Source organism: Dissoconium aciculare, assembly GCF_010015565.1.
Source record: "Dissoconium aciculare CBS 342.82 unplaced genomic scaffold K489scaffold_2, whole genome shotgun sequence".
Lineage (NCBI taxonomy): Eukaryota > Fungi > Ascomycota > Dothideomycetes > Mycosphaerellales > Dissoconiaceae > Dissoconium > Dissoconium aciculare.
This window is the reverse complement of record NW_022984952.1, coordinates 696,404-723,009: the sequence shown is the minus strand read 5'-3', so window position 1 is coordinate 723,009 and position 26,606 is coordinate 696,404. Positions and strand designations below refer to the sequence as shown.

Below are 26,606 nucleotides of genomic sequence, written 5' to 3'. Positions count from 1 at the left end.
CGCCGCCGTGCGAACGTGAGCCCATGGTGACCCACGGTCTCACCTCTCTGGTAGGCATCTGTGGCAATATCCGAATTGGTGGCAGGAAGAAAAGGATGGTCCTCAAAGAATGGATATGGATCGAAGGGAAAGACAAATCGAAAACGATGGTTTCGATCGAATCCAGATTTACCGTCCGGTACCCTTACATGCTCTAGCACCTGCACCTGCACCTGCACAGATGTTCTTCCAAGGTTGGAACAGCCAGAGAGAGCTGTTGCATCAATTCCACCCATCGTCTAGACCCTTTCTGGCTTGACATGTGTTCGGCTAATTAGCCTCTATTCATCCACCTGGTGAAGGCAGTCATTACAATCGCTACCTTCATTATAGCCATCACTCTCGCATTGTCTACTGCGGAACAACAGGTCGTCGAGAAAGGACGTTCGTTAGTATTGACACGAAATGTGCAGGTTTGTGTAGCATTTTTTTTTCGAAGCTGCTCGCCCTTGTAGATATGTTCGGAATCGATAAAACAAACCTCGCGGCCACCTGCCTACTGCCGGAGAACAATTGGTACACAGCAAAGGGACAGTTTTTATTCCGGCCCATCTGATATTACCTCTCCGCATCCAGTTTCTTAACGCTGAAACAAATCACTCTCCGAATCGAATTACTTTAAATTTCACCCATCTATGAATTCAACAACTTGCAATCCTTTACACACATCATTACACTCTCATCTTGAAAGGCGGAAACTTTGGGTCGCCCCGTTTGACGTTTGAACCCCTCTCACCGTGACGTAGCTGTTCTGCAATCCCATGTTATCATCAGTAAGGCTTCGCGGACGACACGTGCCGGTATGCACGAGGCAGTGATTCAAACCGTTGGATCAAAGACGACGACAACGACGACGTCTTTGTTTGTGAGGCAACCAATCTGCCAAGAAAATGACTGCGTTCGCGAACAATGCAAACCCATGCTTCGGCCGTTTCTGCCACTAAATCCGATTGGTATAGCACCTTGGACCTATTATCTTCAAAGTATGTATCATCGTTGAGCACAACACGGATGGAAATATCGGATTGGTTTCCAACAGAGTATGAAATTTGTGCTCCCAAACTCCGTTGCGACTAAACCAATACTTGTCGAGCTGAACCGCACAATGGCTCCTCGCATGCAATTCCTGAACGCCGGCCTCCTTCTAGTGAGTCACAACTTGGCCCGTTCTTGTGGCACCATCAACGGATCGTACGCTGACAGTGAAAGGGTATCGAGTGGCACGCCTGTCGAATGCATGCTGATTCCGCGAATGTCGATGAACTCTGGTCCCAGCTGGTCAACGCTGTTACAACCAATCAGGCGCATGTTCATCTCCATCTCGTCTTTGAGCAGTTGCATAGCTCTGTCAACTCCTGGCAATCCATAGGCCGACATCGCGAAAAGAAACGGACGACCAATGCCCACTCCCTTGGCACCCAAGCACAATGCCTTGATGATGTCGGTGGCACGGCGCACACCACCGTCGATGTAGATTTCGATTTTATCTTGCAGACCTAATCGGCGGAGCTCGGGCATGACTTCAGCGAGGACTTCGATTCCCGAGCGAGCTGTATCTAATTGTCGACCTCCATGGTTCGACAATACAACCCCGTGCACGCCGATCGAGATTGCTCGGATGACATCTTCCACCCTCTGCACGCCCTTAAGGATGATCGGCATCTTTGTGATAGAAAAGAACCACGGGATGTCCTTCCATGAGAGAGACGGGTCGATGAATGAGGAGATGGCACGAGCGGCACCCTGAGAACGATCCACACTGCTGCTGTCTGTGCTCTGTACGTTCGATCCGACATCTGAGAACTTGGATCGCATGTCCTTCTCGCGGCGTCCGAGCTGGGGGGCATCAACGGTGATGAAGAGCCCTTTGCATCCGCGCTTCTCGGCGTGTTGCACAATCTTCTTGGTGATTTCGCGATCCTTGTTGACGTAGAGCTGTAACCATTGGACCTGGTCGCCCTCCTTAGCGTCGACGATCTCGTCGAACGAACATGAAGCTAGGGTCGGGATCATCTGGATGACGTTGTGTTTCTTTGCGCCTCGTGTCAAAACGACCTCGCCTTCAGGATGACCGAGCTTGCCGAGAGCTGTCGCGGTGACGTAAAATGGTATTGAGACTTTCGTGCCTAGCATTGTGGTGGAGAGATCGATTTTCTCAACGTCGTGCAATATCCGTGGGCGAAACCAAATCTTGTGGAAGGCGGAATGATTCTCCCGCATCGTCTAGAAACTATGATCAGTCATGTACTTCCAATGTTTCTCATACGGCGTATGGTACTCACGATCTCATCATCTGCTCCGCTAGAGTAGTATGCCCAGGCAGTCTTCTTCATGACCCTCCTCGCCACAGCTTCAAAGTCTGTCAGATTGTAGCATTGCTCCAGGATCGGCATGCGCGCAATGCGCTGCTGTCTCTCCACCTCAGCGGGATCGTCCTCCTTCTTCTCCTGTTCAACTGTCGACATGTCGACCTGACCGAGGTGCTTGCTTTGGTCTAGGTACTTGTCGAGTGTGTCAGGTGGATGAATTGGAGCATACTCTTCAGTCGCATCCTTTCCCGCATATTTGAGAATGATTTTGGGTCCGCCAGGGTGCTCGGGAAGGACTATAGGTTCGTGGGATTAGCGGTTGTGCTATTCAATACCATTTGAGTTGCGATGTGCAGACATACATTCGGTGACGTCGTACGCTTTGCCGTGAATGATGACCCAACATGATTCGCGGCTGTTGTGCTTTGCAATCTCTTGTCCGGTGAGATTGCCGCCGCGCTTCTCATCGTCGCGGTTCATGATGTCAGGAAATGATGCTTTCACTGCAGTGGCGTATGAGTCTAAGCTTCCCTAGGAAGCTGTACCTTGTAGATGCGCTGTGTGAGACAGATGGCAAACGAGATCAGCTCTGAGCACGCGGCGAATTGAGGTTTATCTTATATGACGACTGATGTCAAATAACTCGCTGCGACTTGATATATTCTTCCGGTCTTGCTATGGCGGATCTTTGGAATATTCCAATCCGCTCGGCACGCACACTTTCGACCATGACGACGGGCATTGATCTTGTACTCACATGGATATTCCGCTCCGCCGAACAAGCCCCGAGCTGTGGAGGCGCTTCGCCATGGGCAGTCTGGACCCCGTAAATATACGGAATCTGTGGAGAAAAGAGACTGAATCGATCGGGGCAGGTCTGGCGATCCAACCAGAGATTAAGGATTAGGCGACGGCCTTGCGCCCTATCAACTCTACGTCTGTCTCGGCGGCTGTTCCTCTCATCAAGTGAACAGCCCAAGGTCGTCGCGCTGGATTCGTGCTTCATCCGCAATTATTCCGCCGCATCATCCGGTCCGAGGAGTCACCCATCACCGCGTACGGATATTGTCCAAGTGCAATGCTAGTTGGTCCTCTTCGTCTCTTCACCACTATCATTCAATAGCCACTCTCCAGTGGCCCGAGCGTACTGTGGCAGGGTCCTTTCGGACTCGAGCTTCTTCAATGTTATCCCGACTCATCTGAGCATAGTTCAAATTCCATTTATGTCTGCTCTCGCGCTAACAGAACATGATCGTGCCGCGGAACCCTCACGATTTCACATTTGCGCCTGCTCAGAAAATGTCGCTGAATTTACAGTGTGCTTGGCGATGCCGAAAATCTGGAGTTGAGGCACATGATGGCAATAACCGAACTGCCTGAGAACAGCTCATCACGTCATCTGGAGAAAGAGACAATTCGAGCCTGACTACTAGACAGCTGTGCAAGACCGTACAGCAAATTATTATTTGCTGCCGTTTGTCAAATGAAGCTGTTGTGATTGATAGGCTGTGACACAACTGAGCTTCATGATGGCGCCATCAATTCATGCTCATATAAACTTGGTGATGGAAACACAGAAATGAAATCCTCACAATCTAGATCCGACTTGACTCTGTACCACCACGATCCATTCTAGATTTCTGTCAAATGCGATTGCAAAATGTCCGCGGGCACTCTTTACACGTTCAAAGGTTCTGGAAACAGCTACAAAGTTCGCTTGTTGGCTGCTCTACTTGACATCGATCTCACCCATCAGGAGCTAGATTTCCTAGGCGATGAGCAACACTCGCCTGAATTTCTGAAGATCAACCCTCGTGGAGAGGTTCCTGTTCTCGTGGACGGCGACAAGACTTTTAACGACTCCAGCTCCATTCTGACCTGGTTGGCAGGCAGATGGGGAAATAGTAAAGGAGCTCAAGGCCCATCTTCGTATTGGTCGAATGATCTCTATGAGCAGGCCCAGATCATAAACTGGGTATGAGATGTCTTGTTGTCTTCCAGGTTTGGAGATCTGATCAGCGTAGCTCTCGTTCGCCAACAGCTGGATCCAGTACGGCGTCTTCACGAATCGCGCAATCCTCAGTTATGCTGGCCCTTACAACGGTTTGGGAGGCAATAAGAATTGGACGCAAGACAAACTCGATGTGTTCCTCGAGGAGGGCGAAATCCGCGGAAACTACTCGCTCAAGGTCCTCGATCAACAACTCGGTACGAGCGAATGGCTCGCGCTGGGACGGCCAACCATTGCGGACATCAGCGTCTTCGTCTACGTAGCTCTCGCACCGATGGGCGACATAAGCCTAGAGCCGTACGCGAACGTTCGCGCTTGGATCGAGCGGATCAAGGGTTTGCCAGGATTCTTTTCGATCGAAGGTCTGGATGAGCCGCTGCTTCACGTCTCCCGATGGAAGTCGGCAGGACGACCTGAACCAAAGAATGTCGGCAAGTAGAACAAATCGCTTGGCCAGCGACAGACGAACAGTCGTCGGTCAAACGCATAGATAATGAATGGGCAATGTATTATCAGTCATCACTACCTGCCGAGGTCGGTAGTGAGACGAGGTACCCGAACACTGCCTTGCTCAATATTGTAGGAAATGGCTCGGGCGACTGATCCCAAGTCGGTTCTGAGTACCTAGGTACCTAGGTATATACGACCGCGCCACAACACAATGGCTACGGCTCCAGGTTTCGAGATAGATCGACTCATTGTAGAGGCAATCAGCACTATCGCTTGGGTTCTCGCTACCTAATTATATTTGAACGTGTTTGGCCGTGGTGATACAAATTTGCACGCAGCTGTGTCCTGCCAGAATGAGACAGCTGCACAAGCTGACTAGTGCGGCTTCATCGCCTGCACGAATATGATTTCGCACAACAGAGAATCACATAAACCAGTCATCGCCAAATTTGGACAATCGATAATTCGTAATAGACTATCCACAATGGACTCAAGCGACGCAAACGCTCCCGCTTCGGACACGCCGGGTATGGTCTCGGACGAAGTCAACCCGTCATCATTCGCTGATCGCAAACATCCGCGATAGCATGGACTGTTGATACGGCCTTGGACAAATTTCCGACCGGACGGCCAGCTGAGCATTCAGAGTCCCCCTTGCCGTATTTTCATCTCCTCGAACGACTGAAGACGACGAAGCGAGCAGGATGGACCAGATTCCCGATCGATAGGTCAGATACGTGAAAGCAGGCCTGAAAGGGCGAGGCCATTAACAGGGAAGGTTCTAGAGTCGAGTCTGTCGCCGATCACAGCTACCGCATGGCGATGATGGCCATGTTTCCACCCGTATCGCTCTCTTCGAAGCTCGACATCTCAAAATGTATCCGCATGGCATTGATTCATGACATTGCCGAGTCGGTCGTGGGTGATATCACGCCTGGCGACGGGGTACCAAAGTCCGAGAAGTCGCGGCGAGAAATAGCCACAGTCGAGCATATCGAGCGCAAAATCCTTGGTAGTGTGCATCGCGATCCGTCGTGGCTGGGTCTTTTGTCGCTCTGGAATGAGTTCGAAGAGGGTGTCTCGCTCGAAAGTCAATTTGTGCAAGATCTCGACAAGATTGAAATGCTGCATCAGATGGTCGAGTATGAGAAGTCGACCCATGGCAGAGCAGATCTCATGGAATTTCGATATGTGGTGACCAAAATCAGATTGCCGGAAATGAAACAGTGGGCAGACGCAGTTGTGCAAGAGAGCAGAGAGTTTCGACAGCAGAGTGGCTTGCCAGAAGATCCCGTTGATAATCAAGCGTGGAAAGATAAGCAGAACCAGTATTATGGTGGCCCTGGAGCACCTAAACCGAACAATTGACAAGCTTGCGAGAGAGGGGGGCGGGGCTCAGAGTTCGGATGATGTTGATAAAAAATTGACAGGCAGGAAAACGAGAATGGTGATTTTTCATACATTCGTTACATCAATCAGGCGCAGATAGTACATCCATCATCACTGCTCGCAGGGCCAATTCTGGTGAATCCATTCACTCAGTACGTTCGTCATGCTCTTGCCCTGGAGTGCCGGCTGCGTGTCGCTAACCTCGCGACTCTCCCCGAGGAACTTCAAGGCAAGCAGAATGTAGTTCTGAATGAACTCATTGTAGACGAGATCCACCTTTTCGGGATGTGCGGCATCGGTCGCCGGATCGAACCCGACATTAGCAGCTATGCAATTTGGCACGCCATAGAATCGTATAGCTTCATGAATGGTATCGTCCCCTTCAGCGCCCTCGTCGTCGACGGTGGTGTAGCCCGGAAGTCCACGTGTATCGGCTGCTCCGTTGCCTAACACAGCCTGTTGCGAGCCCTTTCCAATGAACGCTTCAGAGTGCTTATCAAGACGTTTGGCTGTCTGAGCTAGGCTGGCTGTGCTGGCCGGAATGTAAGATGGAAGCAGGTCGCTTGCGCTGAGACCTTTCGTGTCGGCAAGTGCCAGCAACTCAGTGACCAGGATCGGACCCTTGTTGTTCAGAAGTTTGAGGGCCTTGCTCGCCACGCCATATGGCACATCGCGGACCATTCGGAAGCCGCTCGTGAACGGCGAAACCAAGAAGGTCGTATCGATGGTGAAAGGGCCCTCAAAAATGTCGAAGCGAATGGCGCCACTGTTGGCGATGACGATACTAGGAGAAGTTCCCGAAGCATTGTTGAACGTATCTGGAATGATAAGCTCCTCGAGTAGGGTCAAAATGTTGTCCTTAGATGGGTACAACGCTCGGTTCAGCCAAAAATTTCGTGGGGCGCATCCGAACGCTTGGTCGAGATTCAACGCGCTTCGGCCGGCAGTGATTGATCTGGAGACATTGAGGCCCAGGTCTGTGTCGAAGGTTGACACATTCGTGGCGGAGTGATGTTGGAGGGAATAGAGGTTGTTGTCAATATACAGTCGCTGGTACTTTGGGGCAGACAGTGGTGTGGCCTTTCCTTGTGATACCTTCTTCAGACCCGAGACAGAAAGGAATCCAACAGTCTCCATATACCGTCCGCTTTCGAGCGCAACAGCGTTCTTCTCAAGCTTCCGATAGTCACGCACATGAGTGTGCCCGCCCAAGAAGACGATCGGAATGTCCCATCTTTCCTCCCTGATAGCTTTGTATATGGTGTCGATTTCGGGTCCGTCTCGGACTGGGGCATGAGCAGCAACTAGGAACAGGTCCACATCTTTCTCCCGAATCGCATCTTGAAACCATTGCTCTTTCACGGTGTCCTCAACACTTTGAACGACGGTGTTCTTGGCGTTTCCTTTGAAGTTGAAGATGAATCCGAAAGAAATGATGCGTATGCCTTGGTTCTTGGTGGTGAATTTACGGAAACGGGGCGCTAGAGGTCTCCTCTGACTATCCTTTGCTGTGTAGATATCCAAGTTGCTTGCTACATATGCGTCTTTAAACCCAGGAACAACCTCCTCAAACTCGCGCTCGCTCGTGTTCGCTTTGTACAGTTCGTGGTTCCCGACAGTCATCAAATCGATCGTCTGCTGTTTGATGATCTCATATGTGTATTTGCCCTGTGGATCACTGGCATCGTACAATCCATTCCCTTCTACGCGGTCACCTGTGTCGACCACAAGTAGGTCGCTGCCATCAGCATCTGCTCGCTGACGGAGATGGTGTGCGAATGAGATGTAGTCGCCCCAGTCGGCATCATACTGGGGCTCCTGCTGGTGTCCTCCGTGCCAGCCATGTGTATCCGTTGTATGTAAGAAGTTCAGTTGGCCCCATGGTAGCTCACGTAGAGGTGCAGGGATGGGCGACGGCGCTTGGGGCTGTTTGGCCCATATGGATGGAGCACATGCTAGAGTCAGCAAGAGCGTTGTTCCCGTCGGGACGACCATCGTGGTGGGAGGTGAAACTAAAGACCTTCTGAGCGAGTGTACAATGTGAGAAAGAGGCCTGGGGACATATATCTAGCCCTTGAGGTAGGTATGCCTAGTATATGGTACATATCTGTAGACGCCCGCCGTTGCTATCAGGATGCGCAGCGTGACAACCATGATGGCGGTGCTGGGATGCATCCCGCCTGCACGCGGTACAGGACACGCGCTTCCCCTTGGACCATCCAATACCCGCGGTCATACTGCATTGTACTACAGCTTCCCAATCCTAGAAGGTCTGCTTAGTATCCACTGATTTCCATTCTGCGATATACGTCCTCAAGACTGATTGCACCCGGGAGCGTGATTGTGTGTTGCATGCCCAGGTGGCTGGTGGCTCTTGGGGTTGCTACAGCTGAAGCATCACTCTGAGCAAGCGCACGTCACCCGCAATTGCGCGTCATGCAGGTGGACTGTAATGCATGAGTTGGTGTGTGCGCATTGACAATTCTACTCGTCCCAGAAGCTTTCCGATGCCCGAGCTTTTTCTCGCCAATTGATTTTCATCGCGCATGGTGTCACATGTTCTCGCGTTCATCAGCATTCCACATTCCACATTTCATCTTTTATCCGCCAATAGATATTGAGATCCGTCACGACCACTCGGGTACAACTTCGCAGGAACTCGGACCTTACATCAACGGTATCTGCAGACAATTGGCGGCTCTTCCCAATGGATTCACCCTCGCGCCGAAGCCAGTCGCGTGGCCGTTCACGCACATCAGACGAGAACGACGACAGATATCGCTCAAGGTCACCCGAAGACCGCGCCAATGGCGCATCAGATCGCAGTCGATCTCGTTCGCGGGATCGCAGCATGTCGCGTGGTTCAACGCCTCCGCCAGTCCCCAAAAGCTGCAAAATCGTTATCGAAAAACTTACCAAGAACGTAAATGAGGGTCACCTGCGCGAAATATTTGGCGCATACGGCGAAATCCAGGAACTGGAAATGCCGCTGAATCGCCAATTCATGACTAACAAGGGTATCGCGTATGTTCTTTACAGCAAGTCGATTTATGCCGAGGACGCCATCTCACGGATGCACGAAGCCCATCTGGACGGCGCCATGATCTCGGTCTCTATTGTTATCCCACGTCGAAGATTCGACCGCTCGCCGCCACCGATGCGACCCCGAACGGGAGGCTTCGGTGAACCTCATCGATTGACTGCAGGTGGAAGAGGCCCACCACCACCTGACAGAGGCTACGGACGACCGCCTGCGTCGCGTGGATCCCCGAGCTACGGTGGACGAGGTGGAAGGCGTGATTCGCCTGATAGAGGCCACGGCGGACGTGGTGGAGGATACAGAGGAGATCGCCCAAATGACCGATACAGTTACCGGCCGCGGAGTCGTAGCCCACAAGGAAGACGATCACGAAGTCCACGCGCGGCAAGCCGCAGTACAAGCCGCACTCCGCCAAGGAGGCAGCGGACTCCACCTCGTGCTGGGTCAGGGAATGGCAGGCGGAGAAGGAGCGCCAGTTATTCAGAATACAGTTCCCGAAGCCGGAGTCAGAGCCGTGCACGCGGACGATAGAAACAGAAACGGAGCTCCCTTGCCTTAGAGTACCGGCAACTATCGTTTCTCTGCAGCACAAAATCGAAAGTTTGGAATGTGAGCACGATACCAGTGTGGCCGACATGTTCGATTGAACTTATCATGAACATCCTTGGCTCGCTTTAATCACACAGCTGCCGCAACGAGGTTGGACTGTTTATAGAATGGGGTAGCTTTAAGAGATTACAAGTTCATTCCCTCGCTTCATGGCCAATCTTGAGAAGTTCAACTGACGATGCCTGCTGACAGTGATCTTGGCGGGTCTCACAGACAAGACATTGGTGAGGACGCCAGTAAAATTCGGCATGGCGTGTGAGAGTGTTGGTGCGGCGCATTTCGAGTCAATTCTATCCCTCCTGAAATGCATATACAGTCATTCGGTTCGCTCGAGTCATTCGCTCTGACAAGTCCGTTGTGTATGTGTACCAGACAAATTGTGCCTGATGTGGTTTTGTCTCCCCCGTTCCATTTGAATAAGGTAGATCTAGTATCCAACGCCGATCAAGTAATCGGCGAGCTTCTCCACGACGTTGGCTGCGGCACCGGGTTGTGCACTTTCTCCGTAATGCGATACAATGATGGCTTGCGTCGTCTTGACGATGAGCACGCCTTCCTTTCCCTGCGAAAGCATTAGCCTGCACTTCCGCATTTCTTATGACGCTGCCAACACATTTGTCTATATGTTGTGACGGAGCGTCCCCGTAAACCCCTCGACTACGCACCTTTTTGCCATAGATACTCCGGTCATCCGCCTTGAGTACTACGAATCGCTCGCCAGCGATGTGGATTCCTGAGCTTTGTACTTGCTTGATATCACCCTTGTCTTTGTACGCGCTGACGACCTCCTTCATCTCTGCAGGTGACACCACAAAGCCCGCCGAGGTTGCCCAAACGCTGTCGCCCTCGCTGTTGAAGATGGCAGCTTTGTCGATGCTACCGGTGGCAACAAGGCTGATCGAGGTGTTAGCAGAAGTGATAAAGAGCTGGAGAACAGTGATCTCAGCCAGGTGAGGCTGGGGGCGAGAACCAGCATGGCGAGGCTCGACTGTTTTATGACATGACATGTGCGTACCCAGTGTCAACATATTCTGTGATTATGCCATGTTAGTATGAGGTTTTGTGATAGGACCGCGAAGAGCAGCGTCTCCAGTGTCGCGATGCCTCACCTTGCCAAGACATATTCGCCGCAACGTGTAAATAGATTGTCGAATAAGGTAGCGTTCGGCTAGTTGTAACAAGACTTGCTGTGACGGAGAAAAACAGAAGGAAATGGCTGGAGGTTGTGGTGAGTGAAGAACTGTTGAGAGGACTACCAAGAGGCTCCTAATTAAAGCGACTGACGACTTTCGCAGCCCGATTTTGTGATGTTAGGTACTCATCAATTTGACAGCGCCCCGGGCTAGAAAGATGAATCCTTCCTTTAGTTCGATCAATCGGGTTTCGGAGCAGAACAAAAGTCACTGCGGGGCCGAAAGACGAAGCCCCACCAAAATTATATGACGACCATCTTCGTGTCAACCCTAACGATGCCCGGGTCCAGTTCATGGATTGAACTCGACGACATCCGCTACATGCATTGGAAATGGCTATAAGACAGATACCACATCTTAGTATATCAATACGCACGAGAGATCATGCATGGATTTTGGAGCCTTCGTCGACCTGCTGCGTGCGCACCTCCACATTGTCCAGGATCACACGCTGCTCGATGATCTTCGAGGTGGCAATGACCAGATGTATCCGTCACAAAACAAGACTGCAGGAATTGCACTTACGCCTGCCAACAAACCCAACACCCATGTTGTGGTTCTCCAACCTGCTGCGTTCAAGATGAATCCCGCCAGAAAAGGACCGACCACATCCCCGGCACCCCAGGCAGTGCTGAATAGTGCGTATGCTTCTAAGTACGAGTTCTGTCTTGGTTGAGAGCAACCGAGACTAGAGGCATGCACCTCGTCGGCGGCTTTGGTGATTTCCGCAAACAAAGGCTCCAATGCCAAAGTCGAACAGCTCCCGATGCAGGTAAGCAATGTGCAGATCATGATCTTGTGACCAATAGAATTGTCCTCAACAAGACGAAGGAGTATAAGTGAAGGAGCCATGAACAGAAAGCTGAGGAATGAAAACCATCGCCCTCCGAATCTGTCTGTCAGACGGCCGACGAAGGGGCCGAGCAGCGCTGGGACGGTCAATGGTAAGAAGATGAGACCACCACCCTCGGCGTTCCATCCAAATATTTTGTGCACGACCAGAGGTAAGATAGTCTGAAAACCTGACAATACACCCGCAAGAGCTAGTATTCCCCATGACGCTGCGATCATGCGAGGAACGAAGAGCATTTGCAGGATCACAGGTACAGTACGGCCTTTTGTCCATTCCACTGCCTTGTTGTCGACACCCGCAGCAGCAGCACCCTGATCGGAACCGGCTTCAAGATCGTATTCTTGTACTTGCGATGCTGGAAACTTATCACGCTTCCCTTCTTCCGAAAATTGCTCCTTTATTTCTGCAGGTTTTGAGTGGATGCTCCCGATCCTGGGTGTCACGGTCGTCACATCCAAGGGATTGTTGATAGCCGCACCGAGCCGTTCTTTCATGATAAAGCGAAAGACGACGTCAAGCACCAATACGGCCATGATCAGGGCGTACACAGCGTGATATCCGGACCTTTCAAAAATGCTGCCGCCCACCAAAGGAGCAATCAGACTGCCGGCGTTCAAGGCGATGGCAACCCAGCCAGTGGCCTCCCCGATGTGTGCTGATCCGACAGCATCAGCGAGAGCGGCCATGCCAGTGACCCACACAATTGAACTCCCAAGACCCTGCAAAGTTCGACCTGTAAGCTGCGTAGCGAGATCCCTCCCAAGCCACAAAAGAAGTGTTGCTCCAACCAGAACAGCCAAGCCAATCTGAAATGGCGTTTTGTGGGAAGAAAATCGATATGATAACAATGCCCACGGTACTGCAATCCTCAGCTGCTGCTAAACTGCAAATTTTTAATAAGTGGCGACTCACCAGAGGCCACAGTACAGGCGATGCCGAATACGGCGAACATGACGGCTGTCCAGTATTGTTTCTCTTTGTCTGGCAAGCCGAGCCTGTCGTGTAGAGCAAACGGTATCACGGGAATAATGCTTGAATACAGAAATTGATCTGTGAACACTGCGTATGAAATGACAAACGTGATAAAGGCGGGCGATGACCGAAAGTGCCAATTCATCTTGAGCTGTTCTTGCTACAGAATGTCTGTTGTGAAGAAGTTCCACTATTTAGTTGCGTTCGATCTTGTTCATGGCGACGAAGTCTCTATTATACGACCCATCCGCCCGTATCAATCACAGCTAGATTGACGTTTAGCTGCCCCCGGAAGTTGATCGTGTCATCCGCCTAGTCGTTACTCAGGAGACCAGAAAACTGATGCGCCTCAGCACGGCGAAAGCCGAAAGATGTACAAATTTCGAGCATATTCATTACGTGGGCCAGATCCAGGAATTTTCCGAGTACAAATGAATGAGTACAGCCCTACGATGAATATGACTGAACTGCAAGCAGGAAAGAAAGTATGTAGGGTCGGATGCGCAGGCGGAATCAGAACCCGTTACTTCCATTGATGTGGTTCGATGTTGGCCGCGATCGCACGACCGACGGGTCAAATAAGCCACAAATCGTGCAAGGTCCTGGTTGGCGCGACTTAGCCGAAGACAGATTCCCGGAACGATATGATATGGGAGCATCGAGGTCTCTCCATGAAATAAGGTATGGAATGACATGGAGGATAATACCTAATCCTTTGTTGCGAACTTGTGCACGACAAGTAATAATGTATCGAGCTATCGAGGGGAGTCTGTGTACAAGATGATAATTGCACATGCCCAATTATGCATCCATACCTACCTAGGTACCTAGGTACTTTGGCAAGCTGCGGGCGAACTTTGAATATTGAGCGAAAGCATTTCCCAATCGAACGAGGTGGACAAGTTCGACCCAATGAAGCTTTTCCTCACTCGTAGGAGGACCATTGTGACCTGGAATGTATCATCTGTTGTTATGAAACTTGGGCGTGAGGACATGGACCCCAAGAGTTCCCGCACTGGCCACCAAGCACTAGCCGCAGAATTTGTCTTCGACCTCCATCTACCACAATTTCTTCATTTCAACTTGCTTTCCTCCTTCACTCGGACATCGCCGGAAGTGTCATCGTTATGAGCGGATGCGTCAACACACGCATGTCTCCGTTGCGTTTACGCGACGCAAAATTCTATGATATGGTAAGTCTGCTTTTCTATTCATACAACTGCCCAACATGATGACCATAACTTCAAACGATAACTTCTGATCTCTGTGACGAATCAAAAATTATTCAAGCTCAACAGTCTGATCGCTCTCTTCTCTCACAAGCTGCATGCTCTACTTGAAAGCTATGCTGAACTATGTGCTAACTTGCGACGAATAGGGAATGTTATCATTGTAGAATATCACTTTCGCAATTGTATCTACACGCCCACGGCTTGTAAGCTCTTCACGGTGTCCTTGATAGAGTCGTTGAGTGACCGGTAGGTAAGGCCAAGTACCTCCTTCGACCTCGAATTGTCGAACTTGTACACGCCATCTTTCGGGTAGTCTCCACCAGGAGTGTCCTTCGTCGGCAAGCCCTCCTTGTATTGTGGGTAGTGTTCTGCGACAATTTCTGCAATCTCGCGGTTTGAGAAGTACCCAGCAACAATGAAAAAACGCTTGTTGGCAGCATCCTTCTTCTCAATCGCCAGGACATGTGCCCGCGCTAGGTCACGAACATCGACCCAGAGGAATACACCAGTCTCTGGAATTTCGTCCTTCGCTTTGCCTTGAACGATGTCACGAATGCGTTGATTAGACGTGTTTAAAGAGTCGAGTGAATTAAGGTAGTGAACAATTGGTCCCAACACGAGCGGCGGACAAATGGTTGCGAGGGAAAAGTTCGGGTTCTCTTTCTCAACGAAGTCCCAAGCTGCGCGCTCGGCAAAGGTCTTGCTTGCACGGTAGCCAGTGGACGGGTCTTTGACAGCTTGTTCCTGGGTAACAGGATTCCAGTCGGCCTCGGTGTACGTGTACTCCGGTCTGGGGCCTTTCGTGCCGTCCACGATGGAGGCAAACGAGGAAGTAATGACGACCTGTTTGACCGACGGAGCGTTTTTCTTAATGGACTTCAAAATGCCAGTTGTGCCGAGGACGGCGGGGTCCAAAAGTTCCTTCTGCACGTCCGTCACGTTGAAATGAAATGGTGAAGCAGTGTGAATCACAGCTTCGAACGGTGGCTCCGAGACGACCGCCTTGTCAAATGCGCCTTCTTGAGCAACATCTTCGACGATGGCGAAATCCAGTTTGTCCTTGCCGAATTTCGAGTGAGCCTCTTTGATCTTGTCGGCCTTCTCTTGTGAGCGCACAGTGGTCACGACGGAGTGGCCGTCGTCAAGGAGCTCATCCAGGACATGAGCGGCAATAAAGCCAGACCCACCGCTTAGTAGAACTCGAACCATGATGAAGGGTAAGGTACACAATTGTAGATAAGTTAGAAGGTGCGGCTGGAAAAGTCTCGCAAATGTTTGTTGACGGAACAGTCGTAAGAAGAGGCATGGTCACGGAGCCTTTATGTCTTATGTTTGCCGTCGAACCCGAGGGGTCGTCGACGTAATGATGGAGCTATGGGAGGTATGGATGGTATCACGTCGATTAGAAATGTTTGAAGACCTAATCAACAGCTCGCCTGATGTCATGCATTGCAAGAACATTTAGACCGTACGCGGGTTCAATCAAGAGCCTTAGTCTGTGAACACTAAGTCGCATCAAGCATTTAAAGCCGCCATCACGGTTCTCGCGGTATTAGAAATATTGCAAAGCATAAACGCCGATGACGACAAAAAGAAGCAATCGCATCATTGCGTGTCGGAAGAACTTTCGTAGTGTCGGAGGAACTTCAGAGCGTACATGGACGCCCCCGACGATTGGGGCAAACCTTGGAAATCATAGTAGTCAAATCACGTGGGCGAGTGACTCGTTATGGCCGCTAAACTCCGTGGTCGCGAATGAAATGAGCAACGACCATCCCGCCGGGCTGGGAGCGCGCGCACACAGTCTCGAGGTCATGAGATGAAGCTGACAATTTCTCGCCAGCATAAACAACAGACACGTCATACAGCGTACACAAGTTCTACATCATTTCGCGTGAAACTTCGCCATGGCGGTCAACTTCGCGCCCTATCAAAGCTCACCTCCGGAATCAGAACGCGCGCGGTCACCCCCTTTGCGCTCACCGAATGCCTCGCCGAGACCTCAACGAACACGCCCGCAGCAAAACCTCTCCTCCATAGCAGACCAAGAAGATCCTTGGGCGGCCGCGCGCAATCAGCGCTTACCTTCGCCATCTCAATATGCAGCAGACGATGAAGGGTACACCGATCTGGAGGGCGCGTCTCGAGAGCCCCTCAATGACTATTTCGGTCGGGAAGGTCCTGTCTTTGAAACGAGCTTAGGTTTACCGTTGCGGATCGAAGCATGTCTGGCATATCTTGTTATACCGCCAGCTGGAGGAATTATCCTCTTGCTGTTTGAACACAAAAGTGACTATGTCCGCTATCATGCCTGGCAAAGCTCCTTACTTTTCAGCGCCATCGTCTTGCTGCACATAATCTTCTCATGGTCATCAGTCATTAGCTACATGCTTCTTGTCTGCGATCTAAGTTTGATACTGTTCCTCACTTATGGAGCATACCGCAATGCAGAGACTCTGGACCGTGTTGAGATACCCCTGGTTGGACGATTAGCATCCAGTTTCGTGGACGAAGAATAGACATCTTACGAACTTACTAGCGTTCTGCATCACGCAAAACCGATAAGTTATCACACTTTGTCACCGAATATCATCACATCGACATTCCACTGCGGCAACGACGTGATCGCACGATCGCATCGATCGTTGGAACGCGCCAAACACGACCTATCCTGCACAGCAAATAGACAGGAAGACACCCAACTTCCGAGCACCACGATACTCCGTCGGAACCATCTATCGCCTCAAGAATGGGTAGCCTGGGAACGACAGTTGGTTCGAGTCGTCGACAGAGCCATGTGAAAAACTTCATTTCAGTGACATTTGAAATAAAGCTCGCTGGTAACGATAGACTGTGCATCATCGTCCACACCTCGACCACGAAGCTGAGGTGCCATATGTCAATGCGCGTTCACGTCGGTGCTATTCGCTGATCAATACGTCCGAAGAGAAGTCTATCTGATCCCCTGAAGGTATCATTAGAGTTGTGCCAGAGGCTGACTGGAGATAATTTATCCGAGTCATTGAAACGATTGTATGATATACACGGGCATGGCAATCTTGCACGCCCGCTACATTTTTGCGAATGGGGACTATAGGCGGATGCCGCAGTCTGCGATTCGCGCTGGGCATGGGAGCGGTGGCTATTCGATGCAGACATCGTCTGACTACTTCTGTTCTGTCCTACGATCCAGTAACCTATTGTGTAGTACCTCATACCAAATGGAAAGGGTGATCATCAATTGGGATTCCCCTCACGCGCGTTCGATCTCGGGGGCCGAGTCTTGATTATGTCAACGAATTAGGGCTCCAGCCCTGAAGAGATATCGGCCGCGGAGGTCCGCCAATTGCACCCAGAGACCATTCGACATAATTTTGAGCTATCACTTCTCACCACGCTCTTTCGCGCATCGCAATTCAAAATAGAGACATGTCGCAATACATTGGTCGGGTATGCAGATATCAAAGTGACTATCCGGTGTCATTGGTTGTGCTGATGATGTCCATTCTAGACCCGCCTGGCCTATTCTCGTGCATGGCACCATGTCGACCTTTCAGCAGAGCCGCGCCCTCTGGGTCGTGTTGCTAGTCAAATAGCCATCTGCCTGATGGGAAAGCACAAACCGATTTGGGACCCATCAACGGACTGTGGGGATTACGTCGTCGTGACGGGATGTAACGATTTGTTCGTGACCGGCAACAAGATGCAGCAAAAGAAATACTACAGCCACTCCACACGGCCCGGCAGTCTCAAAACGATCACGATGGAAAAGATGATGGCAAAGTGGGGAGGTGGAGAGATCCTACGGAGAGCAGTGCGCGGCATGCTTCCGAAGAATAGATTAAGAGATGACCGAATGGCGAGGTTGAAATGTGCGTGTTGCGATGCGGTTCGGCGATGCTCCGTTGTACAGGTTATTGACAGTCTCCCAGGTTTCGAGAGCAAAGCACATCCATACAAGCAAAATCTAATAAGGCTGGAGGATACGCAGAGCGCTGTGGAGACAACAGAGGTGAACGAAACTCCATCACATGCGCCACAGGCTGTGTCGACTCAGTGATTGTGTAATGCCCCTCGCGCGCGCCCCCAACAAGTGGAATTGCCTCTCCTACAACAGAGCGATTCAGCATCCTATTTTGATACCTGGTCGGTCATTCCAGGCAACGAATCGAATCTCGACGTGTAACATCATCTTCTCAACAGAACTTCAAGTCCGACAACGTCGGAATTTCCAAATTATTGACGACAAAGCGGCTTCGCTACGATGAAGTGAAAGAAGCGCCATCGCGTGTCACGGTGCTCTGGATCAGACCATTTGGATCGCTCTGTGGAGCATACACTTCCGCGTCCTTGCCAGTGTTCTTGAGGCCGTCAAACCAGCTGAGATCTGCAGTAAGAAGTTAGACCCAATTCCTACACCAGGGCGTAATTTGTCAGGGCACTTACCGATCTCGAAATAGTGTTTGTTTGGTAGGGTGTAGTCCACAGACTGGACTTTTGGCGCAGCTGCTAGGATTTGCTCACTCATCAGATACATGGTATTCTGTACACTAGGGCTGTTCTCCTTGGCGAATGTATCCAAAGTGATGGATCTTGCTTTGTTCCAGGTCTCATTGAAAACGCCTTGATCCCGCTGAATGTCGTCGAGGTTTGCATATTCGTCCCAGACCCATGATGCTTCAACTTCTGTTGACAAGATGCGATCCGTTGTCTCTGGCAAGCGTGTGTATTCGTCGCGATGGAAGCCCCAAAATTGAGAGCCGGTGCTCTTGAGGACAAGGAGGCCTTTGATACCGCTGGTGACTTTGGTGCCCTTCTCTCTTCTCGCAACCACATTGACTGTTCGCGTTTCGTCCCCGTCGCGTAAGAATGAATGCGGGTGAGGCTGGCCATCGACTACAAGTCTAGTCCAGCGATGGACAATCACGCTCACGTGGGCGACAGAGATATGGCTGTACTGCTTCAAGAAGTGGTTCGCGAGGATGCTTGCAAAAAGCTCCGGCGGGTTCACCGGATGCAACTTCGCCATCACGTATACTGTCTGCTTCTGAGTGTCTGTAGCCACAATGTTCTTGTTGTCGGCCTTGGTCCATGACTCGGCAATGTCTCCCTCTAACAACGTGCAGACGGTCATCTCGGTCACATCCTGGGTACCGTCTTCGTTTCGTTGGACCTTGTAGACACGAACATTGTCCTTGCCGTAACGTGCGTAGCTGAGTTGAGGCATTTCGTGAGCGCAATAAAAAGCAATTCGCGATGAGTGGATTGTCCAAACGAGCCCTGGAGACTCCGAGAATATTGATTGATAAAAAGATGAAAGAATGGCGAATTGATTATATAGTGCAGCCGTGCCGATGTTCCGAAGATTACATGTATTGTTATACGCCCTACATGCGAATGCGAAGAGTTTTATCAGCTGAGCATGAGGTTCACATGTCATGGCGTTCCTTATCAGCGATGTGGTTATATCTACAGTGCAAACGCGGGTCGAATCCCACATCTAGAATCACAAGGCCAGGCGCGTGGGCGTATTGATCGGAAGAGTCGAGGCGTTGAGGACTTTACATGCTATGCCCCGTCATGCCGAAGGAAACCGTGCCACAAAACATACATTCCATCCCTGCGAAAATTGCCAATGGTCATTGTTAGCGAGTCAGAATGAAGAGTATGCGCCGCAAATCACGATGAAGATCGGTTTAGGGAAGCGATGATACCCAGCGAGTATGGAAAAACATCCGACAAGGCTGGGACGAGGGGCACGAAGTCGTGCCTGAGGCCCCGCAGTTGTACGTAGACAATTGACGACATTCAGAAACGAACAAGCCGCTTCTGACGGAAATCACCATTCGAAATCACCTTCAAAGCAGGACTTAGCCACAGGTCGGTATATCAATAGCAAGTGACCATCGTTCATATGGCGCCTTGAGGCGATTGGGTCGGCGCGGCTACCTAAGCTGATATCGAATGCATCGCCTCTGAAACATGCCATTTGCGCATTACTGGTGCATCAATGCATCTCAACACGCAAGTGTTGGACCATTTACCACACATGCTGCGGAGCGCAGCTCGGGACATGCCAGAGAGACACAATAGTCTATATGCGGTCGTTGTAGCTCGATGACGAATCCCAATCCTAGAACCAACGCTGCCTTCGCGGCTGCGCAACCTCCTCATGATGGTCTATTTCCGCCAGCACGGCCTCTACGAGATGCTCGCTCCCCATCCAACGCCAGCTTTGTCACTGCCAAAGCCGGGTTATCCTACGGTCGATCCGCAGGCCCCGCTCCTGGTACCTTCACCGCCGACCTTCAATCAATCACTTCGCGGTTAGATGGTGGACGTCCAGATTTCGGAAGCTACGCAGGGTTTGATGATACCTTCAGTGATCAGGCGGCTACAGAGCAGAGGCTCGCCGGATATAGACAAGAGATTGAGAAACAAACACGATTGAAGGCAGGAACCGAAAATCTTCTCGAAGCACTGAGTTCAAAAAATGCCAAAAAGTCGCGGGACCAGCGGATAGCCGCCGAAAGTCAGCTGAACACCTCAAATCGGAAGATCGCGCAGCTGAAGCAAGATCTTGAAGCTGAGATTCAGCGGAGCAAAGATCAGCCTGCAAGTCCTTCCGGGCGGATGTCCAAACTGTTCTCGCCCCATTCTCAACTCACGGCAACAACACCCCAGAGCGATTATGGAGACGGACAGGATCCCGAACTGGAGTCGCCCAGCTACATATTAGCTGAGATTTTGCAGGCCCTGGAGGTCGGAGAAATGCAGCCAGACTATTATGTCGATCAGGCTAATAGCCTAGTGGAGCTATTTCGGCGACACCCAACGTTAAAATACGACCTAGCATGGTCGATATTTGGGCTGAGAATGCAGGTGATGCTTCTGAGCGCTAGTCGTGAAGTCGTAGCTGCCGGTTACAGAGTCATGCGATATGCTATTACGGATAGGAAGTCTCTGCAAACCATTAGGGCTCTGCAGACCGATTGCCTCGTCATTCTATCTCTGGTCAAGGAGAGCAAGGCACGGGTCGAGCGTGAGCAAGCCATAAAATTCATACGCGCTTTCTTAGACGTGAAGGACGGCACAAAGGAAATACATCCTGCTGTCGCGAGGATTGTCGTAGCTGTGGCGGACCATACTGACGACCAATTGCGTAGTATCGCTATCTTGACATTAGCAGAAATGCTACTCAAGGACCCAATGCTTGTCGTCAATGCTGGAGGGGTGAACGTCCTGGCGGAGGCTATGGGAAGCGGAGTCTACCATGCCCCCGAGACTTTGCTCGGCCCACTTTTACATCTCATGGACTTACCCTTGCGAAGAGATATCCTAAGATCCGGGTTCGAATTCAGCTCTGCATTCGCAACCTTTGTGGAGCCGCAATCCCACGCCATGGAGGAGAAGCTGGCATCAAGCTCCAGAGTCATCGTGGGTCTGTTCAGGAGCTGGTCAGGACTTTTCACTCTCTCCCTTCACGACTTCTTGCCTGTACGCTCGATCGTTTCATCGTTATACATTGCCGATATCCGAGTGCGTACCGCCACGCTTGATGTACTCGTTGACATCCTTCGGCTGGAAAAACGATCGTGGTCGACTCCTTTCATAGGTGGCCGACGACTTACTACATTTGCAAGGGTGGCGAACTTGCAGCACGAGCACGATGCAGCACAGAATTCGTCCCCTTCTGACGACACTGACCGTAACAAACGTAATCTCGTGCATCATTTCACGGCAGTCTCTCTTGCGGTATTACTCCGTCAAGGCTTGATGCAAGCCCTACTGCACTCTGAACGGGACTCTCCTACGGATGCAATTCGCCGAAGGACGGGCCTTATCATAGCGGAAGTGCTGAAAAAGGCCAGTGATCTGCTGCCCACATCTTGGAGCGGCGAGCTTCAAACCTTACCTGGACTATTTGATGCGGCTCTCCGGTTCGGTGATCATGATCGGCTGTTAGCACTCGCGACAGTATTTCAGGTCGACAAGGTCAACTTAAAGTTATGGCGCTCGGAGTCAGAGATGAGATCGCCCACCGGAGTGCAGCCCGAGTCTCAAGGTGCACGCTCGCGATCTGCCTCGAAAGCTCAAACAGGAGCAGTCATGGATGAGGTGCAGCTGAAGCAGAAAATGCTTGAAACTGAAGTGCTGAGTACGGTGAACTACGAGAAGTGGGACTGGCCACTCATATTAGAGCTCATCGAAGGGCCTTTGACAAACCCAAAGCACCTTCCCGAAGCTACCGATCGATCTAAGTTCGTGCATCGACTTCTGAAATTCTTGAAGCCTTTCCAATATCGGTTCTCGGAGGCCAAAAACACCAAGGCAAATCAGCGCTACGTACGAATGGCGTGCACCTTGGTCAAGACGCTCTTGCAGACACCAGAGGGCGCAAGTTACCTAGGGAATAGTAAAACAATCCGTCAACTCGCTGAGTGTCTCGCTCAGGTCGATACAGCCTCCGGTATCATGTCAGCAGCCCCAATGTTCTCTCCAGATCGACTGACAGACAGGCTTGTCGGGGGATACTTCGCGATGTTAGGCACAATGTGTGGTGACCCGCGCGGTCTGCAAATCTTGGAGCGATGGAAGATCATCAACATGTTCTATCACATCGTTGACGTGAAACATCGCGATGATTTGATCCGATGCCTACTTACGAACCTTGACTATACCCTTGACAGTCATCCGCGAATCATATTGTCAAAGGCAATGATTGCAGCGTCAAAGCCGATGCGTATCCTTGCCACAAGAATTCTTCGCCAGTACGCCATTGAACCCATCGATCTGACTATTACAGGAGGTGGACCTGCAGAGTGGGCGATCAAATTGCTGGTCAGCCAGCTTTACGATCCCGAGATTGAAGTCTGTGAAGTGGCCATCAAGATATTAGAGGAAGCGTGCGAGCGAGTGGACTCACTCAAATATGTGGTCAAGTGCCGGCCCGCCTTGGATCATCTTGGCGAGATCGGCGCTCCGCTCCTGCTTCGCTTCCTCTCTACGTCTGTCGGATACCACTACCTAGACGGCCTAGACTACATCACGCGAGAGATGGATGACTGGTTTCTAGGTCGCAATGATAGCTACGTGACTGTGGTGGAAGCATCTCTGGCACGCGCGTTGTCTGACGTCCCTGAAAAGCTACAATCCACTCTCGATGATAACATTGGTCCACGCGAGTTAGGTCTCGTGCCGCCGCATTTCTATCGCGAGCTCACACGAACTGCTGAAGGCTGTGAGCTCCTCAAAGCGAAAGGACATTTCGAAGAATTTGCGGCCACAATTCAAGACTTCGCCGACGAACAAGAAGATGCCGAGACCATCTTGAAAGTCAAGGGTTGCCTCTGGGCTGTCGGCAATGTCGGCTCGATGGAACTTGGCGCACCTTTCCTCGAACAAACCGATGTCGTCAAGCACATTGTGCACATTGCGGAAAACTCTCAGGTCATGACACTCCGTGGCACCGCCTTCTTCGTCCTCGGCCTGATCTCCCGCAGTCTGCACGGACAAGAGATTCTCACAGAATACGGCTGGGATGGCACGACCAATCTCATGGGCGAACGGCTGGGCTATGTTCTCCCACTGAACTTCGGGAAGCTATTCTCCTTATCTTCGTTCTCGACGCACGGTCGACCAAACAGCGTCCTTGCCCGCCGGCGGCCGGGACCCATCACCGATCTAGACCCAATTAACACTGAAATCCTCGCCGCCATCACGAAGCTTGGCAACACGGTTCTGATGAACAAGGCCCTCGCCGAGCTTGGCGCACTGCGACACAAGAAAGCCGCCGGTTTCCAGTCACCAGCTCTATTCCGTAAAATCATGGTCCTGCTCGCATCCCATGCGTACCGCATCCCACAATATCGGTTTGTGATAGATCTATTCGACAAAAACGTGCTCCGTAGGATTGTATTGGGCGAAGATGAGTCTGAGTCTTCTGAGGAGGAGGGCTCTGCATCGTCACAGGAGGACGATGACAGTACTTGAAACGAAAGAAGAGTGCTCGCGCACTGATGAAATCTGATGAAATGGCGTTTGGGCAGAGGCAGGGATCGAGACGGATCTGCAGCGATCTGTGTGGCAAACGGAGCTCGGTGCGTTGACTTATGTATCTGAAAATGTACACTTGGGATTCACTTGACGAATTGTACTCCTCTCTGTTCTTTCATCGTCGTACTCGACTTCGTTCGACACCACCGCCGTGCTTCGTAAGTAGCATGCCACCGGTGCTTCAGAGCGGACTGGTGGCAAAGTCTATCGGTCAAAAATCAACATGATCAGAGCACCGGAGATATAGCATTACTCTCTGCGCAAAAGGGCATGAGATGTGAATCTGCTTGAATTGTAGGTTCGTATATCATATTGAATCATTATGGACATGAATGTAAATCAAATGCAGGGACAAAATGGGGAATCTCTGTGAAAATCGTCTGCTCGGCTCCCGTCGCCATTGTGCTGCAAAAAGAGTGTGTAGAACAAGTCATTGAATCGTGTCTATGCCGGGCGTGAAGGCCCCGATACATTCTCGCGCGGCGGGGAGGTCTCTGCGTGCTCCTGATCCGCCTCGCCAATGCGTCGAGTGCGCACGCGAAGAGTATTTCGCAAGCGCCGGCGAATGTTGGATTCCGCTTCTTCATCCTGTGAGGGATGTGTGTCGGTCCTCGGCCCAGCCGGATTACCACGTCGCAGCTCTCGCAGCGCGTTGAGACGATCCTCTCTGCCGGTTCCGAGAAGTATTCGGTGACGAAGGCTAGCCCGCCAATTTCTTTGCCCTTCTTCCGCTGGGTTGAGAGGCGGGGCGAATCCAGCACCATCGCGATCGGGATCGTCAACTTCCAGTTCGTCTCGCTGATCCTTTGGTCGCAAATCGATGCGACACAGCGGACACGTTCCGGAAACGTTAAGCAGCCAAGGATCAATACACGCTGGATGGAATCGATGGTCGCATGGCAGCACGCGCTGGTCTTGGCCCAGCTCGAACTCATCCGTACAGATACTGCAGCCTTGACTCTCCGGTAGTTCAGGCGATTGCTGCGTTACACTAGCCGCTGCTGTCTCCTCTCGTCCGGCAATGTTTAAGCTTGCCTGCTTTCCTCCAATCACGCCCTCTGCAGCAGTCTCGAAGTGCGAAGCTTGACGGTTTGTCTGCGAACTGCCCGATGCTGGCAGCATCTCAGCAGGCCCATGTGTGCCCTCGACCATCTCCACATCAGTCGGTTTCGCATTCTCTTGTCTTTCGCCGACCTTGATGATTGGCAATGTATCCAGCATGGCTTTTGCCAGCCCACGTGCGCGACTTTGACGCGGCCGTCCGGTAACATTGCGCGGGCCGTATCGTTCAGGATTACGATGCGCGCGTATGGCCCCTGTCACGATGATGGCAAGGAAGAGCGCTGTCACGAGTCCGGTAATGGAATACAAAATGATCATGGCGATGTTGGTGTTTGGAGGAATCATCATAGCACCCGAACCGCCGTTGCCATTGGGCGAGGAGTTGCCCGGTATCCGGCTGAGGTCAGCATGTATCACGGCGTTGGGGATCACAGCTGCGAGCAGAGAAGCGGCGTCCCCGGCATTGTCCGTAGTGAAGATGTTTGAGTATGATCCGCTGTAATTGGTGAGATTGCAGCTTGTCGAGGTGATGGAGTACAAGACGACCGCCAGTGCTTGAAAATTTATGGCTTGATCGAATATCATGCTTGGTGGAGCCGAATTGGACGACGCATCGCAGGAGATCAGTGCTATGTATCGCTGATCGAGTTTTGTGTAGTTGCTGACATCGGCCAGAAATGGATAACCTGACAGACCCTGAAACTGCGCTCCAGTCAGTCATGTAATGCTCGACCGGCGGAGGCAAGACGCATTGCTTCATGCATACCTGAATTGTGTCTAGAGGGGTGAGTGGCTGGACAGTAAACTGGCGTGCTGCGCCTGAGAAAGACAATTTGTATGTAAAAGTGTTCGAGAAGCTCGTCGAGTTCGAAGGCACGATGTCAGCGAGGGCAGCGACCACAGTGGCGGCCATGAGGAGCGCATGATTGAATAAATGCATGTTGCGAAACGACAGAATGGTGTCGTTGATGCGGCGAACAGAATGTGGTCGTTGATGCGGATTGTCGCGCAATCCACAGAAGTGATGCCAACTACATCCAAACCGGATCACTCTGTAGCCGCCAAGGATTGAAAACCCAAGCAGATACCGGTATCTCTAGCGGCGACTGATGAGTGCCCAGGCGACTTCAATGTGGGAGGAGTGATGATGGCATGAACAATCGAGTATCAGCGGCTTATCAACCGGGGAAGGACAATCATGACGGTCACTATCATACTAGGTACTTTATACTGTATACTGGAATTATTATTATTAGCCCCTCTCCCCCGACCTCCGGATTTGCACTGCCCGCATGAGAGGAAGAGGCACAGGAGGCTGTCCACCATGGATACGATCAAGCGTCTGGCATATATATGTGCTGTGTTGATGATCATCTGTAGAGTAGCGACCG

The 26,606-nt window shown here is 51.3% G+C and overlaps 13 protein-coding genes across 13 annotated transcripts; 6 read left to right on the top strand and 7 right to left on the bottom strand.

Annotated features, from left to right (window-relative positions):
• Nucleotides 1-1,191: 1,191 nt before the first annotated feature.
• K489DRAFT_312272 (uncharacterized protein) lies at nucleotides 1,192-2,828 on the bottom strand (the record flags this gene model as incomplete). The annotated part of the gene is made up of 3 exons (XM_033600846.1): nucleotides 1,192-2,262; nucleotides 2,322-2,644; nucleotides 2,711-2,828. The coding sequence occupies 3 exons, from the start codon at nucleotides 2,826-2,828 to the stop codon at nucleotides 1,192-1,194; spliced, it is 1,512 nt and encodes a 503-aa protein (XP_033463083.1).
• A 1,180-nt stretch (nucleotides 2,829-4,008) lies between these two features.
• K489DRAFT_392401 (glutathione S-transferase) lies at nucleotides 4,009-4,867 on the top strand (the record flags this gene model as incomplete). Its single annotated transcript, XM_033606736.1, has 2 exons — nucleotides 4,009-4,323; nucleotides 4,373-4,867. 2 exons carry the CDS (start codon nucleotides 4,009-4,011, stop codon nucleotides 4,796-4,798), a joined length of 741 nt encoding a protein of 246 aa, XP_033463082.1. The 3' UTR covers nucleotides 4,799-4,867.
• A 426-nt stretch (nucleotides 4,868-5,293) lies between these two features.
• On the top strand, nucleotides 5,294-6,177 carry K489DRAFT_386531 (uncharacterized protein; the record flags this gene model as incomplete). The annotated part of the gene is made up of 3 exons (XM_033606233.1): nucleotides 5,294-5,336; nucleotides 5,396-5,537; nucleotides 5,595-6,177. 3 exons carry the CDS (start codon nucleotides 5,294-5,296, stop codon nucleotides 6,175-6,177), a joined length of 768 nt encoding a protein of 255 aa, XP_033463081.1.
• Nucleotides 6,178-6,309: 132 nt separating this feature from the next.
• Nucleotides 6,310-8,193, bottom strand: K489DRAFT_313558 (uncharacterized protein; the record flags this gene model as incomplete). The annotated part of the gene is made up of 1 exon (XM_033600945.1): nucleotides 6,310-8,193. The coding sequence occupies one exon, from the start codon at nucleotides 8,191-8,193 to the stop codon at nucleotides 6,310-6,312; it is 1,884 nt and encodes a 627-aa protein (XP_033463080.1).
• A 943-nt stretch (nucleotides 8,194-9,136) lies between these two features.
• Nucleotides 9,137-9,325, top strand: K489DRAFT_291940 (uncharacterized protein; the record flags this gene model as incomplete). The annotated part of the gene is made up of 1 exon (XM_033600207.1): nucleotides 9,137-9,325. A coding segment is annotated over one exon (189 nt), but the record flags the coding sequence as incomplete, so codon positions are not given.
• Nucleotides 9,326-9,849: 524 nt separating this feature from the next.
• On the bottom strand, nucleotides 9,850-11,028 carry K489DRAFT_376437 (profilin II). Its single transcript, XM_033603915.1, has 4 exons — nucleotides 10,957-11,028; nucleotides 10,863-10,878; nucleotides 10,513-10,741; nucleotides 9,850-10,409 (listed from the first exon to the last, which is right to left on the bottom strand). The coding sequence occupies exons 1-4, from the start codon at nucleotides 10,967-10,969 to the stop codon at nucleotides 10,275-10,277; spliced, it is 393 nt and encodes a 130-aa protein (XP_033463078.1). The 5' UTR covers nucleotides 10,970-11,028; the 3' UTR covers nucleotides 9,850-10,274.
• A 456-nt stretch (nucleotides 11,029-11,484) lies between these two features.
• Nucleotides 11,485-13,010, bottom strand: K489DRAFT_312474 (MFS general substrate transporter; the record flags this gene model as incomplete). The annotated part of the gene is made up of 2 exons (XM_033600867.1): nucleotides 11,485-12,752; nucleotides 12,806-13,010. 2 exons carry the CDS (start codon nucleotides 13,008-13,010, stop codon nucleotides 11,485-11,487), a joined length of 1,473 nt encoding a protein of 490 aa, XP_033463077.1.
• Nucleotides 13,011-14,283: 1,273 nt separating this feature from the next.
• On the bottom strand, nucleotides 14,284-15,306 carry K489DRAFT_406838 (NAD(P)-binding protein; the record flags this gene model as incomplete). Its single annotated transcript, XM_033607300.1, has 1 exon — nucleotides 14,284-15,306. The coding sequence occupies one exon, from the start codon at nucleotides 15,304-15,306 to the stop codon at nucleotides 14,284-14,286; it is 1,023 nt and encodes a 340-aa protein (XP_033463076.1).
• A 698-nt stretch (nucleotides 15,307-16,004) lies between these two features.
• Nucleotides 16,005-16,616, top strand: K489DRAFT_367304 (uncharacterized protein; the record flags this gene model as incomplete). Its single annotated transcript, XM_033602856.1, has 1 exon — nucleotides 16,005-16,616. The coding sequence occupies one exon, from the start codon at nucleotides 16,005-16,007 to the stop codon at nucleotides 16,614-16,616; it is 612 nt and encodes a 203-aa protein (XP_033463075.1).
• A 910-nt stretch (nucleotides 16,617-17,526) lies between these two features.
• Nucleotides 17,527-18,157, top strand: K489DRAFT_367303 (putative 54S ribosomal protein L23, mitochondrial precursor; the record flags this gene model as incomplete). Its single annotated transcript, XM_033602855.1, has 2 exons — nucleotides 17,527-17,547; nucleotides 17,609-18,157. 2 exons carry the CDS (start codon nucleotides 17,527-17,529, stop codon nucleotides 18,155-18,157), a joined length of 570 nt encoding a protein of 189 aa, XP_033463074.1.
• Nucleotides 18,158-18,356: 199 nt separating this feature from the next.
• Nucleotides 18,357-19,324, bottom strand: K489DRAFT_312660 (uricase; the record flags this gene model as incomplete). The annotated part of the gene is made up of 2 exons (XM_033600881.1): nucleotides 18,357-18,484; nucleotides 18,544-19,324. 2 exons carry the CDS (start codon nucleotides 19,322-19,324, stop codon nucleotides 18,357-18,359), a joined length of 909 nt encoding a protein of 302 aa, XP_033463073.1.
• Nucleotides 19,325-19,948: 624 nt separating this feature from the next.
• Nucleotides 19,949-24,262, top strand: K489DRAFT_376431 (uncharacterized protein). Its single transcript, XM_033603914.1, has one exon. It carries the CDS (start codon nucleotides 20,215-20,217, stop codon nucleotides 24,088-24,090), a length of 3,876 nt encoding a protein of 1,291 aa, XP_033463072.1. The 5' UTR covers nucleotides 19,949-20,214; the 3' UTR covers nucleotides 24,091-24,262.
• A 163-nt stretch (nucleotides 24,263-24,425) lies between these two features.
• Nucleotides 24,426-26,380, bottom strand: K489DRAFT_428471 (uncharacterized protein). Its single transcript, XM_033608339.1, has 2 exons — nucleotides 25,982-26,380; nucleotides 24,426-25,917 (listed from the first exon to the last, which is right to left on the bottom strand). The coding sequence occupies exons 1-2, from the start codon at nucleotides 26,153-26,155 to the stop codon at nucleotides 24,598-24,600; spliced, it is 1,494 nt and encodes a 497-aa protein (XP_033463071.1). The 5' UTR covers nucleotides 26,156-26,380; the 3' UTR covers nucleotides 24,426-24,597.
• Nucleotides 26,381-26,606: the final 226 nt, after the last annotated feature.

Excerpts from the sequence above, each read along its gene's own strand:
- K489DRAFT_428471 (XM_033608339.1), bottom strand. The coding sequence starts at position 26,155 with ATGCATTTATTCAATCATGCGCTCCTCATGGCCGCCACTGTGGTCGCT. Across the intron at positions 25,918-25,981 it reads CCCCTCTAGACACAATTCAG|TTTCAGGGTCTGTCAGGTTA; the intron begins GTATGCATGAAG and ends ACTGGAGCGCAG.
- K489DRAFT_376431 (XM_033603914.1), top strand. The coding sequence starts at position 20,215 with ATGACGAATCCCAATCCTAGAACCAACGCTGCCTTCGCGGCTGCGCAA.
- K489DRAFT_376437 (XM_033603915.1), bottom strand. Across the intron at positions 10,410-10,512 it reads GGAGTATCTATGGCAAAAAG|GGAAAGGAAGGCGTGCTCAT; the intron begins GTGCGTAGTCGA and ends ATGCTTTCGCAG.